The sequence below is a fragment of the Danio aesculapii genome, chromosome 15, assembly GCF_903798145.1.
Source record: "Danio aesculapii chromosome 15, fDanAes4.1, whole genome shotgun sequence".
Lineage (NCBI taxonomy): Eukaryota > Metazoa > Chordata > Actinopteri > Cypriniformes > Danionidae > Danio > Danio aesculapii.
Genome location: NC_079449.1, coordinates 15,631,205 through 15,646,017, shown reverse-complemented (window position 1 = coordinate 15,646,017; position 14,813 = coordinate 15,631,205). Strand labels below are relative to the sequence as shown.

The following is a 14,813-nucleotide window of genomic DNA, read 5'->3' as shown; positions in this document are numbered from 1 at the left end:
CAAATGGTGAAGTTTGTTCCTCGCCACTGGCTTGCTTGGTTTGGGACTTGTGGAGCTGTGCATCAATGGATTTGCTCTTCATTGTTTGGACTTTCAGAAGTGAAAATTAACCCACACTGAACTAAACTAAACTGAACATGACTCTGAAAACTGTTCATTGTTCAATATTGACAAAGTTTCAATATTCTAAAACATCTATGTTAAGCTGCTTTGACACAATCTACATTGTAAAAAAGCTATAGAAATAAAGATGAATTGAATTGAACAATTTCATACATTTTTATAAATGTAATTTTATAACTCCATTCTTTTGACAGAGATCATTTAACAAGTATTTCTGACAACTAAACAGCTTAAATAGCATTTTTAAAATGGCTATATTATAAAATAATTGTAAAAAAAAATGTAAAAACTGTGAAATAAACGTGTATTTTGAGGGTCCTAGAATTCTTTAGTGAAAAAAAAAGTAGATTTATATGAAACCGAAATCTTTTGTAACAGTATACTGTAAAAGCTCTACTGAAATGTTTAATCAATGTAATGTGTCCTTGCTAAACACATGTACTATATTATTTAAAAATAAAATAAGCTGTGGCTCAAATGACATGACTTAAAATATTTAAAATACTTTAATTCATATAATAACTTCCAAACTTTCTCTAACCATCTTCCCTTAAATCTCTTTTTAAAAATCTCTTTAGGCTGTAAATGTGAATGAATTCATGAGGGTCAAAATCTGAATAATTATGAATCATTTAAGTACATATTCAATCAAAAATAAAGAAAAGAGTGAGAAAGTTCTAAACACTTCACATTTTTAAGTGCATCTAGTGACAACTGCAAATAAATTAGAAATTTGCAGCAGCCCAAAATAAGCAATACTCAAGAGGAAATGGCATTGTGTAAACCACCATGAAGCTGTTCATCAAAAGTCACATTGCTTATTTTGAGCCGAACCCCAACTTTCAAAAAGCAAATAACTCTATCAAATCCATCTATATTTCATTAGCTTGACATGCAGGCCGTGGGCTTTATCCCGTTTGATAGAAAAAAATAAATAAATATGAAAATATCATTGCAATTCCTGCGTGGAGTCTTGTGAATAATTCATGATTGTATCATGTCGGCAAACTCCATCATGGGGGACAAGATGAAATATAATGAAATCTGACTGTGTGTGTGTGTATGTGTGAGGTTGTGAGTAAGAGGCTTCTAACCGGATGCCATTTCTCTGGTCAAATGCAGGAATCATGGAAGCTGGATGTTCAGACATGAGGGCCACCAGCAGTTGAAGAACATCATGGAGATTTTCATCCTGAATCCAGTTAAAGCCAAACACACACACACACACGCACGCGCACGCACACGCGCGCACACACACACGCACGCACGCACGCACGCACACACACACACACACACAAACACCCCCCCACACACACACACTGCTTTTAATGAAGCTTTAGTTCAGTTTTATTCCAATACAGATGCACAAATTTGGACAGGCATTATGACTTAACGGTGCTGTCTACAACTTTTGGTAACACTTTATAATAACTACACACTATGAATCGTTTATGAAGAATTAGCAAATAGTTAATACATTATTTATAAACCACTGAGTCCACATTAATAGATGTTAGTAATAAATACAGCTACAAATGGTTGTCTTTTCATTCTTTAATGATTCATTTTTTATTACTAAATGAAGTATTGCATTATTTACAGTTATTTAAGAATAGTTGGTGGTTTTTTAAAGACCATTCAGAATGTATAAGTAAATGATTAATAAACTATTAATTATTCAGCCATAATAGTTGCTTTGTATGTTAATAAATGCTTCATTAACTCAATTTCATTCAATTTTCCTGTAGAATCTACAGTAACTTACTGGCAGCAGTTCGCCAGTAACTTACTGTAATTCAATTACAGTAAAAATACCGTATTTACATTTACAGCACCATTTATCTTGATCTATATGTATTTACTGTATATTACGGTAAAATATATAGAAATTTCCACAATACAACTTTAAAATACAGTAACATACTGCATCTGTCCTACAGTAAAATACAGTTCATGTTATAATTAAATACTGTGTAATTTACAAAAATCATTACCAGTGTGTATTGATTGTTTGCAAAAGAACTTAAAGTACATTTTGAGGTGACTTTTCACTTTAAGGAGTGTATTAGGTCCATCTAATATCCTGAAAAAATAAGAAATCTTCTAAAATAGATATCATGCATCACAATGAAAGGATCTGAAAACAGTGGATTGCTGAAGACGCACCTCATGCATGGTCAGCAGATAGTTGAGAATACTCTGAAGCTCATCTTCTTTAACACCTCGATCCTGACAAGCAAAAAAAAAAAAAAAAATCAGACACAGAGCTGATCTACTTTATATTTGTATACTTATTTTAAACACCATACTCTAGATCTACACAGAAAAAAATGTATTCATTGGATTTACTGGATTTTTTTTTTTATGTAAGTGGTTGCAAACAATTTATATGGACTGAATTTAAACAAACACATTAAATGGCACCTATGATGAAAATCAACATTTATAAGCTGTTTGGACAGATCTGTGTGGAGACATAGTGTGTCCACTGTCATATTGGAGTGATATAAACACAACAAGTCTTGTGTGTGACTCATCATTTCAGAAAGGCTTGAATAAACTCCACTACAAATACATGAAATAAACTTACTTGGTATTTTTGACTAATGAGCTGTATTTCAGCTTCATCCATGTCTATCACTGACAGCTGTTTCTCTGACATAACAGGTGAAACAGACATGCACGTGGGAGCAATGGGCGGGGAGAAGTAGCTAATTTGCATTTAAAGCCACAGGCTACAAAAAAGCTACACTGTACTCAGACAGCAAAATGTACAGATTCTGGAGGCAATAATAAATTACCTGATGGGTATTTTGAGCTGAAACTTTACAGAAAACATTCTGGAGACACCAAAGGCTTATCTTACATCTTGTAAAAGGGGTAAAATGGGTGCCCTTTAAGTTGAACATTACTACATTTAATTTGTTTAAATTCAGCCCATATGAATGGCTAGTAACCACTTACCTTAAAACTAATTTAGTGCAAAAAATATATCCAGTGAATCATTTTTGTCAGTGTACAGTCATCAGCATACTGAGGATCCATCAGCATACTGAGACAAGAAAAAAAAACAAGTTAAAATTCAGTGAAGCTGTTTGTGTTTTCTGAAATTACTGTTCAGAGTGAATTTGGGTCTTGACTTTTACAAGCTGTCTCTTATTATTAGTTGAGCAGCGTGAACTGTCTGGTTGGAGTGCCGCTGATGAATGCACACGTTTCCCATTACTGCGAAAGCACAGGCAGCTTGAGAGCTAATTGTTGTTTGCTTGTGCTTTGGCCACCTGACAGATTTCTTGATATGTTAGCCATGGTCCGAACAAGTGTACACTTTTTCCTGCGGTCCTGCAGGAAAATTGTAAACAGCTGAGATTGGTGAATGAGAGCGAGAAGCTGTCAGAGCAGCTGCCCTAGAGCTGCTGTTTGCAATACTTTTGATAAATCAATATTTGTGTATTGGTGACAGGCACCAAATGAAAATTAAATTTACTGCAGGCATCATTATAACCTTGAAAAGGAACATTAATAAATAAGGGAAAGTTACAGGGTTTGTAAGTTGATTACTGTTTTTGGTCATTTTTGAGCATTTCAAGTAAGTATTTGACTTTAAATGTTTTATGGTCAATTTAATGCAACGCCTGACCAAAATTGAAGAAATAAATCCAAATCTAAATACACTGTATTTTGAGAATGACATATCAACTTCTATAATGCATTTAACAATACATTTGGCGACAAAATAAAGACATAAATTAAATTTTAAATGTATAAAAAGGGAGTTTGAGTTTGACGGAAATTGAATTACACATATAAATCTATTTTTATACTTCAATACTGAGCAAGGCGTACATCTTCACAAATGCTTTTCAACTGATCTGCAAAAGCAGCAAAATAAATATATGCTATTTAAATGAACACAAGTACTACATTAAAATTAATTTCAAAATTATTCATAATTAAAACAAATGATAAAAAAACAACATAACAAAATAGAACAAATGATAATAATCAAACGTTTCTAAAGTGGGTCTCACACTGGATGCGACGCGCATAAGACAGTAGGAAGTAAAGCACACTGGACGCGCACATTCGCTTGTTATTTATAATGAAAGTATTCAGATGGCACTCTGTGGCACAGCAGAAAAATGAACAGTGTCCTGAGTCATAGCTTGCGATGCCGTGTGCGTACCCGAAATTAAATCAATGTTTAGAATTCTACAATGCATGGCGCTGCAAGGCACGTCTCATTCGGTGTGCGACTCCCTTCATAATTATGAATTACAATTAAAATAGCATGTTCTATTGTATACACACACACTAATTATACTACACACCATTAATTCATCTTACGATACTATACCAGCTTAAATATTATGATACCAAGTAGTATTGTGATACTGTAATTCATAACTCAAATTATAAAGAAAATAGTCAGAAATACTATAGTTTACATGTTATAATAGGTCTTGAATTTAATTCATAATCCCTTTATATTGCAAAAGAATTATTTGCACGTCACTTTGCCTAAAAAACGTTTAGTTTATTTTGTAGATGTAACACCACGCCAGCAGAGGGAGCCCTCGCCTGACTACTGACTCAGCTCTGCTTACTCTGCAGTCACTTTGTGCTGTTTTTCAGCAAGAGCTCAGGCCATGCTTCCTTGCGAAGTATTGCCAGTCTACCTGCCTTACCAAGCATTTTTCCAAGAGACTTTCATGACTGCCTGCCTGTGTATGACCCTGCCTGCCTTGATCAATTACGTTATCTGCCTTTGCCCCCTTGCTCTGTTTTGGACTGCGTATTGTTGCCTTGAACTTTTGCCTGCCTTTCCACCACGTCTTCTGGATTTGCCCCTATGTATCTTGATCTGTTTTGGACTGATTATGGTTGCACTGATCCTCTGCCTGAATTACTACTACGTCTCCTGGAATTGCCCCTGTGTTTGTTGTTTGGTTTGGACTGCTTAAATGTTGCAGACTTTCCGCTTGTTTAGCCATTGATGTCTCTATCTAATCCCATTAATAAACTTCTGCATATGGATTCTAATACCGCCTCGGACTCACCGTTACAAGTAGATAACTGACCAACAGAAATACGTTAAAATAAAAAAACTAATTATACCAAATGAAATTTGGTTTCAATGTTTCCTGTTGCTATTTTGGGTTTTTCATATATTGTTTTTTTTTTCAGTCTCATCAGATAACAATCCAAAGTAATTGAAAATTTCACTTTGTGAGTCGTTCTTTTTAAGAGATATTCTCTTGTATTGATGTGAATTGTTCTTTTTAAGAGATTGTATCTTAATTTGAATTGTCTCTATTAGAATAAAATAGTCTATTGTTGCACAAACGTGTGAGCGTTTTAGTGACTTTTCCACATCTAACATTACCTGTAGATAGAGAGTTAATGACGATACTACCGTTTACAAACTACCATGACACCGCCAGTATTTTAGAGGCATAGTATCGCAATACTACCATGGTACCGCTAAACCGTGCAACCCTAAGATGTGTGTGTTTATTTATTTATTTTTCAATTCAATATCTATTCACATTGATTGGATCACACTTTACACTAAGGTTTCATTAGTTAATGTATTAAACATGAACTACTGTAAGAATGAACAGTACTTGAACTAAATAAACAAAATCATAATCATAGTTTAACATTAAACTGATGCATTATTAAAATCCAAATTCATCTTTGTTAGCATTAATGTACTGTGAGTTAACATGACCCAACAATGAAAACCGTATTACCATTAACTGTAACAAACAGTATTGAATAACGTAATAAATGTATTGTTCATTATTTGTTCATGTTACATTAACTAACACAACCTTATTTTAAAGTGTTACTATTGATTGATTGACTGGTTGGTTGGTTTATTGATTGATTGATAAATAAAACAAAGCCAACCTTGAGTATGAGCTGTTTGAGGAAGAGCAGCATGAAGGCTCTGAGAGAGCTGATTTCTTTCTGTGAGGGCCTGGGACCATCTGCAAACACAATAGACACAGAGGAACTGTTACAACAGAGCACACTACATCGCCCAAAAATGTCATGTTTAATGTTTCGCAAAATCCTGCCATTAAATTCTTAGCAAGGATGTCAAACAGTGTCTGCCAGCCGAGAACAGTCTTCCAGAGGTCAGACAAAAAGCCAAGCCCTTATTAGCTCCAGACGGGCAGGCAGAGAGAGATCAGCAGGCCACAGTTCATTTCAGTAACAACACATCCCTCTAAAGCTGCTTTCAAGTGCAGTGTTTGTGCACGACAGCTTTTCATTTGCTGTTTTACTGAGAGCGGCCTGCGCTTTGATATAAAATGAAGCACAAATTGATTAGCTGTCACATTCGCAGATTCATCTCTGGAGGTTTGATCACCAAAGATCATTTGCTACGACACTGTCTGAGATGATCAACTCTGCTTCGTTTAACATGTCGCTTTCTTTCTTCGTATGACAGCAGCGGCCAGTAATTTTGCAAAAACTGACATGTCTCGAAAGGTTTTATTCTTGAGGAATTGTAAAATGTAATTATAATCAACTGGGACTGTTTTTATTACAGCTTATATTTCTGAATTAATAGAACATTGCTGAATTTTCTAATGGAAAGATATACTTTTAATATTATATCTATAACCATATATACACTGTACAAAAATGCTGGGTTCCACACAATTCCTTCATGTTGTCTCAACACAAATAAATTAAGTTAATAATTTTTACAAATTTAAGTGGATTGAACATAAAACAATTAATTTGTCCCAAAAAACACTCAAGAAAACACTTTTTTTTAACTCATTTTAAATAAGTTGTTTGAACAAGCAGCAAATGTCATTTTTAAGTGTAACTTATGGCAAGTTGTTATTTTTAATTCTAGTTTTTGCAGAGTAATGGTACTCTGTATATGTGGTATCTTTATTTTAGTACAACCCCAAATCAGAAAAAGTTGGAACAGTAAGGAAAACACAAATAAAAAAGAAAGTAGTGACTTCTAAATTTACTTTGACTTGTATTTCATTGCAGACAATACAACAATGTGTTTACAGTGTGTAGTTGATCATGTGCACAATGAATAAACAAACAAAACAACAAGTTTTAATTTTTAATGCTGTTTAAACCCTGTAATTCACTTACATTTATTAATTTAAACAAAATGGGAACAACTTAAATTGCTTCATAAATTATAGCAGCACAATTAAATAAAACTAAAACTAAACTCAAAAAATAATTTGTAGATAATTTAACTGAAAAAAACAACAATAAATAAATAAAACAAGTTTTGGTAACAATTTATTTTGATGGTCCATTTGAGTATTAGTTGACTGTCTGCTTAATATAAGTGGATACTGCTCCTTCAATAGACATTTAAACGACTATAAGAAACTTTGCAAGTACATGTCAACTTACACTAACCCTTACCCCAACCCTAACATTCTACTTGTAATCTAATGAGAATTAGTTGCCATGTCAATGCAATGTAACTTGCATTCAATAAATAGACCATCAAAATAAAATGTAACCCAAGTTTTAATTTATAATGCTGTTTAAACCCTGTAATTCACTTTCATTTATTAATTTGACTCAAATTAAGAAACTAACAATACTGTCCTACTTACATTCTGGGTCACCTCCAAACAGCCAAACCTGTATGCAGAGCTTCCATTTCCCTAATGATCAGGGTTCTACCATTTTCAGTGACATCATAGGGGATAAATCAAGGAAACCATTCTTTTCAGTGTAAAATTTATCAGACACTTTTGTAGCTATTTTTGAGATATACAGTTAAAGTCAGAATTATTATTAATTTTTAATAACTGGGAAATATATATATTTTAAATTCAAATGCGGCTAATAATTCTGACTTCAACTGTATATTTTTTCAATAGTCTACAGAACAAACCATCGTTATATAATAACTTGCCTAATTACCCTAACCTGCCTAGTTAACTTAATTAACATAGTTAAGCCTTTAAATGTCACTTTAAGCTGTAAAGAAGTGTCTTGAAAAATATCTAATAAAATATTATTTACTGTCATCATGGCAAAGATAAAAGAAATCAGTTATTAGAGATGACTTATTAAAACTATTATGTTTAGAGGTGTGATGAATTTTTATTTTTCTCCATTAAGTAGAAATTGGGGAAAAAATAAAATAAACAGGGGGCTAATTATTCAGGGGGGCTAATAATTCTGACTTCAACTGTATATGTTGCATGTTACTACCATATGTGTTGTATCTTTAGAATATTTTTGCCTTGCTTTAGAGTTTTTATAATTTGTCATATGGTACGGTCCAAAAAACATGGGTGGAGCCAAACTCTATAAAAAAAAGCTCCTGTATGTTAGCCATTTTCTGAACAGATCACATAAGCCTATATTCTATTGAATTAATTTTTCTAGCTCTGGAATGGACTGAAAGGTAACAGCATAAAAGCATAGTAATTTGTACAGACTCCCAATCAGCCATGCAAAGTTTACAAAGTGGTTTCTCATCAGATAGACAAGATTTTAAATAAAAATTTAATTATATTACATTAAAAGAAATGGAGATAAAGGTTAGCTTTTTATGGATTCCTGCTCATGTTGAAATAGGGAATGAGGAAGTGGATAAGATGGCAAAAGATTTATTGCAAGAGCCAAGTGTCAACTTTAGGCTTAGCATGAGTCAAGGAGAAGTTAAAGGGTTAATTGCGTCTGAGACAAAAATGAGGTGACAGAACACATGGGAGAAATAAGGCTACGAATTCATATGGTATTCAAAGAAAGTTGGGAATGGAAAGGACATAAATGAAGAACAGGAAAAAGGATGTTATTATGACAAGTTTGCGAATTGGTCACTCTTCTCTTAATCAATGTTTGTTTACAATTGGAATGCACGAGAATGGTAACTGAAAGATGTGGTATCCCAGAAACAGTATCCCACATATTAATAGAATATACAAAAACAAGTAATGAATGCAAATAAATTTTTGGGGGGTCTAAGAGAGCTGAATATAGTTTCTCCCTTAAAGATATTTTAGATGGTAACGAATATAGGGTAAATAATGTTTTTTTTTTTTTTAGATATTTGAACAACATAGGTTAAATGGATAAGATATAAAAAAAAAAATCTTGTGTACCACACAACATGTTGTGTTGGGAGGTCAGATGCCAAATGCAAAAGTCCAAAAATAGAAAACTTACACCACACTGCTTTCAGTGTTGCCAGATTGGGCACTTAGCGTGATTTAGTCGACCGTCACAACACCAGTTTCACATTAGCCATCCCTATGATTCAGAATCTCTTAGAAAGAAGAACCCAGAATATGGTCAAACATCTTATAAATTATCTCAAAAACACAGGTCTGATGGCTAAATTATAATTCTTTTTTCCCATTCCTGATTCTGTCATCTACTGTTCCACACTCCAGTCTGGTAGGTGGCGGTAATACACCTTTAAAGTTGCTTGTCCATAAAATCAAAAGAAGAAAAAAAGGCCATTTTAGTTTTACCTTGTGAGGATAGTTGTTGTGTTTGGGCCTAATTATTGGCATAGAAAAATAAAAAATAATAAATTAAAATAAATAACTTTTGCGTTTGCTGGGGATTCACTTTTTATTTTGTGTTGCACTTAAATAAACACCTTGGACTGAACGTATCACTAATCTCACAGTCACATTATTAGTAAAGTAAATTATATTGTTTAGAAGCTGAATTAAAATTTCCTGGTGTGAACACTCACAATGAACATTCATTTCATCATTTATTTTTGTGTGACTTCTTATAAGTATGAACAAACAATTTACAAATTGCATTGCATGTACAGATGCATGTTGTAACTACACATTCACGACGTGACTGACACCTCCAGATTGTACCTGTAATGAAATGTACATCACTGTCTGCACAAACGTGATGTTTGTGTTGAAGCAGTTGATTAGGCTCATTTGCATAAGGTGCATTTCAGTGAGCTAATCAGCACGCCAGTTAAGTGTGTTAATTAGCCCAGTCTTCAGTTCCTTTGGCTCAAGCGGGTTTATTTACGATGCATCATTTTTGTGTTGCTAATAATGACTGGAAAAAAACCTTTACCAATGATCATTTTCATCAGTCATTTTATTAACAAGATTAGCATTGCTTTTAATTAAAGAGATCGTCCATTGACTTCATCCTATGTCATTATTATTATTATTAATATTTTTATTATTATTATTCGTTGTTTTTTTTAACCCAGTGATCATTTATTCATTCGTTTTCCTGTGGCTTAATCCCTTTATTCAGGGGTTGACACAGTGGAATGAATTGCCAACTTATCCAGCATATGTTTAACATAGCACATGCCCTTCCAGCTGCTACACAGTACTGGGAAACACCCATACACGGTCACATGCACACATATACACTACGACTAATTTATCAACCAGTATTAAAATTAATATTACACAATTCAATTAGCAAACACCAAATCTGAGAGACATCAGTGCAACTTGTGCCAAGCTCATCTCCAAATTGAGCAAAACATATATATTTGTAATTAATTTTCCTGTCTACTGGATCACATTACAAGATCAAGGACATGATTAAAGCAAAACCAAGCAGATCAATATTGTGACTGATATCTCTTTTACTTAATAAAAATTCTTCCAGTAGCATTTAATTGATTGTGAATATGAATGTTCACTGCAAACACTGTCTCTTATTTGCAAAGAGTAATGAATCTGGCATGGTGTCAAACATATAATCAATGCATATGTACTCTCAAGTCCTCCTGTGCAGTGTACTATCCTTAAGGCCGGCCCAAACAGAAGCTTCCTATCAAAACGAGTCTATGGGACACACACACAGAAGTGAAATTAAAAATGATCCCTTCAGAGAGTGTAAATATTAATGCTGGCCACAGTAAATATGCAGTAATTGGGTCTGGAGTCATACTATGGCTTATCTTCTGAAGCCAGGAAAATGGGAAAAGGAGCCAAAAGAAGGAAAATTTATTTTGCCCCTGGAGTTTTACACAAAAGCTTTCACAGAGCAGAATTGGACTTGGGTTTTGACATGCTATGCATTAACAAAAGTGATTAACTGTGTGTTGCTTGAGCAATTAAATGGCAAAACTGACTACAAACATATGTGAACATGATGCTTTAATCAGACCCCCTAGTTAAAAAATAAATAAATAAATTGTGATATTTTTTTTTTGCGATAAAAATGATTTTGTGGTGGTAATTCCCATAAATTTGCGGACAAATTTGCATATAATTTTTTTATATATATCTTATTTACAATATTAGGTAGCCTACTATGTTAGGTGTGCAATCTGACACAATGACAATGACAAAAACCATAAAAATAAAGCTTCTTTATTTAGGTCTCTTGTCAAGACAAGATCTACAACAGATCTAAAACGGTAGGGATTAAGCCAAAGGAAGGTTATATAACTCTTATTTTTACCCATGATGTTACTTCTCTCTCTCTCTCAGATTTCACTACCCGGAGCATCTGACACCTGTACCTCACTTAGGACATGCATTACGGCGTCCCCTACCGTAATACACCTAAAACACGGATTGCTGTCAAATTCGTCAATGGCAGGGACGTTATCTCATTAACTGCAGGGAAAGAGTTAAACGTAATCATTTATCGATTTAACGCACATCATAATACATGTAAAGCACAAATAATGTCCTTCAATTTGGTCATCTCCAGCAGCCACCCTCATTGAACCAATCTGCATCATTGTAAGCTGCTTGCTTTTCTGTCTGTTCCATCGCTTTGCTTGTTAGATGTTTGCTCCCACTTTCTTTTGTAGTATGAAGCACGCCAAATGCACAAAACGCCCAATTCACATCACAGGATGTGTAATCCCATCTTTGCATTGACTTCACATGTAAATCACTTGCTCTTTATCCACGTCTGCTTACTTCACAGGTTGTAACCCCCCCCCCCCCCTCCATGTAATGTTAGGATTGTGAGGGCGCAGGTGAGACGACACTCAAATACATCACTTGTGCTGTGTATGCAACGTCTATAAGTCATTTAAAACACTAATTGCAAACTGAAATAAATATCATTTGATTATATCATTTAGAATTCAATGTTTTATGAGATTATTGACATTTTTGTGATTATTTTGCGCTTAATTAAGAATTTAGCAGGATTGCAAAAATTTGCGACTTTTTGTTTATTTTGCGTTGGATTCCACGATTGCGAAATCGTGAAAAATTTAGGGGTCTGTTTAATAACAAATTTGTTGTGAAGCAAAAAATCTACATTTCTAAAAAACAAAAAGTGCACTCAACATTCTTAATGAGAAAGAACTGAACTAGATTATTTGTCAAAATAAAGTGGGGTGGGCATGAGAAAGCAAAGCCTGAAACTTAAAAAAAAGTCATAAAAGCCTAAAATATGAAGTAGCTTGAAAGATAGAAAAACAATCTAGGTAACATATTTTGCACACCTCAATGATCTGTTAGCACAATGCTAGCATGTTTCTGTTTTGTAATCACACTGCTATCATGTTTTTAGCACAATGCTAGCATGTTTCTATTGTGTAATGACACTGCTGTCATGTTTTTAACACAATGCTAACATGTTTGTATGAAGATTTAACACACCGTTAACACGTATTAGCTCATTGCTAACAAGTTTTTGGAATGATTTTCCACATTGCATACATCTTGCATGAAATACATAGTAATTTATAGTAAATACTCTAGTTTTTGTCAGCCATACTATAGTAAAATAAGTAATAAGTTGTGGTAATTCTATAGCTGCTATAATACAATAACTTTAGTAATATAATCAATTGGGCTAACCAATCCTTTACTATATTTTCTTTAACTAAGCTGTATACTACAATACACCACAATTTACTATAGATAAAGTATACTACAGTATTTATAACAGTTTATTAGTTCATCCAAAAGCATAGAATTTATTGCAACAGTCAACTAGTTAATACTACAATATTATGTAGCATTCATTAACAAAGTGTTGCAAATACTACAGTATATATTAGCATTATCTGCAACATAGCTATTATGTTTTAGCACATTGCTAGCATGCTTCTAGCATGATTTAACACTGCTGATATGTTAGCACAGTATTAGAATGCCTTAACACATTGGTAAATTATAACACACTGCTAACATGTTTTAGCATAACTTAGCACAATGTTTACATGTTTTCTAGCACTTTGTTAGCGTATATGAACACTTTGCTAACATGTTTTACCACTACAAATATTTTCAACACACTGCTAGCGTGTTTCTAGCATCAGTACCTCACTGCTAGCATTGTTGCGAACCTGTTAACAATGATCTACCATGCAGCTAGCTGGGCTAAAAGGGCAGTTTGATACATTTTGCCTTACATTACTGTGTGGTGAAATTTTCTTTACAACATAACAGTATGGGTGATGTAATATATAATGTTTAATAGGTTTTAAAAAGCACGCTGAAGTCTACAGTGAGTATTACAATTGTTAACTGTCAGTTAGCTTAGTTTTGCAGACAAAAAATACATTTTGAAAAGAATCTGGCCGAGATAGTTAACCTTAGCCAAGCTGTCAACATGTTTATAACTAGCTATCTGGACATTCAAACTAATGGCAGAGACAGCTTTATTGCCGCCTAGTTGAGCTTTTTTTTTTTAGCTGCCGCTGCAAATACAAGAACAAAAGTACACGCAGTAGGACTTTTCGCTCATGTGCTTGATGCTTCTTGAGGGAGTCTTTCTTTCTATGTTTCTCAAGACGCTGGTCAGGAAAGACTGTCTGTGCTATTGAAAACAATAGGCAGGAGTGATGCATGACTTTAATTTGTGAGGTCTCGCTTTCAAAGAGAGTGTGAGAGAGAATGGTTTGTCGATGTTGCTCCACTGTAAAACAGAACTCTTTGTTGCAGTAATTGAACACTTCATTATGTTACAATGCTTTCTCTCTAACTCATTCCTTTGTGGAAAAAAGACAAAAACAAAGACTGCAGCGTTTGACAAATGAAGAATAAATCAATGCAGACTGCCAGGGAGAATAATCTGCTTGGCAAGTCGGAGATAAATTCTTGAACATACTTTAGGAGAGCTCCGCTAAGACCTCTTCACCTGGCTGGACTGTGAAACATGTTTGAGTGTTTCTTTGTGTGTCGCAGAGGTTTGCGGGTTCATGACGGTGAATTAATCTCGCTGCCAGCTGCTTTTCAAGATAAGGTGTTCCTTCATCTCCTGCACTTTTGTGTGCTGTGCGAGCACACTGCGGTATGTCCATATCCCTTTTGTCTTTATCACAATCTGAAGCAATTCTGTGTTGTTTTATGTAAATGTAAGGAAAATTTTAGTTATTTATTCAAGCCCAAAGTGCTAGCAAATCAAGTTTTTCTAAACATCTATTCCTAAATTAAAGAAATGTTAGCATTAGCATACTGCTAACATGTTTTAACACAAAGGTAGCATGTTTTAGCACTCTGTTAGCAGGGATGGGCAGTATTTATGAGTATTTAAAATATGTATTTCAAATACAAAACAGTATTTTGTAATTTGTATTTTACAGGGTTTATGAAAATGGGTTAATATTTTGTATCAAAATACTTTCGTGTCTTTTATTTTAAAAATACTGTAAAAATACTTTGTAAGAAGTCTACATGATGACATCATAAAAATGCGGCCTTAGATTGATGCTTTTACAGTTATTTGCCTAGGCTTGAGATCAGAACAGT

General features: G+C 33.9%; 1 protein-coding gene across 1 annotated transcript in view; it reads right to left on the bottom strand.

Annotated features, from left to right (window-relative positions):
• Positions 1–6,114, bottom strand: part of nbeab (neurobeachin b) — a 344,764-nt gene extending 338,650 nt beyond the window's left edge. Inside the window, exons 1-3 of the mRNA XM_056474110.1 lie at positions 6,040–6,114; positions 2,290–2,352; positions 1,218–1,315 (exon numbers count right to left, since the gene is read on the bottom strand). Of these exons, the coding sequence (XP_056330085.1) occupies positions 1,218–1,315; positions 2,290–2,352; positions 6,040–6,072 (194 nt within the window). The 5' untranslated portion in view covers positions 6,073–6,114. The remainder of the gene's footprint in view (positions 1–1,217; positions 1,316–2,289; positions 2,353–6,039) is intronic.
• Between the last annotated feature and the right edge of the window lie 8,699 nt (positions 6,115–14,813).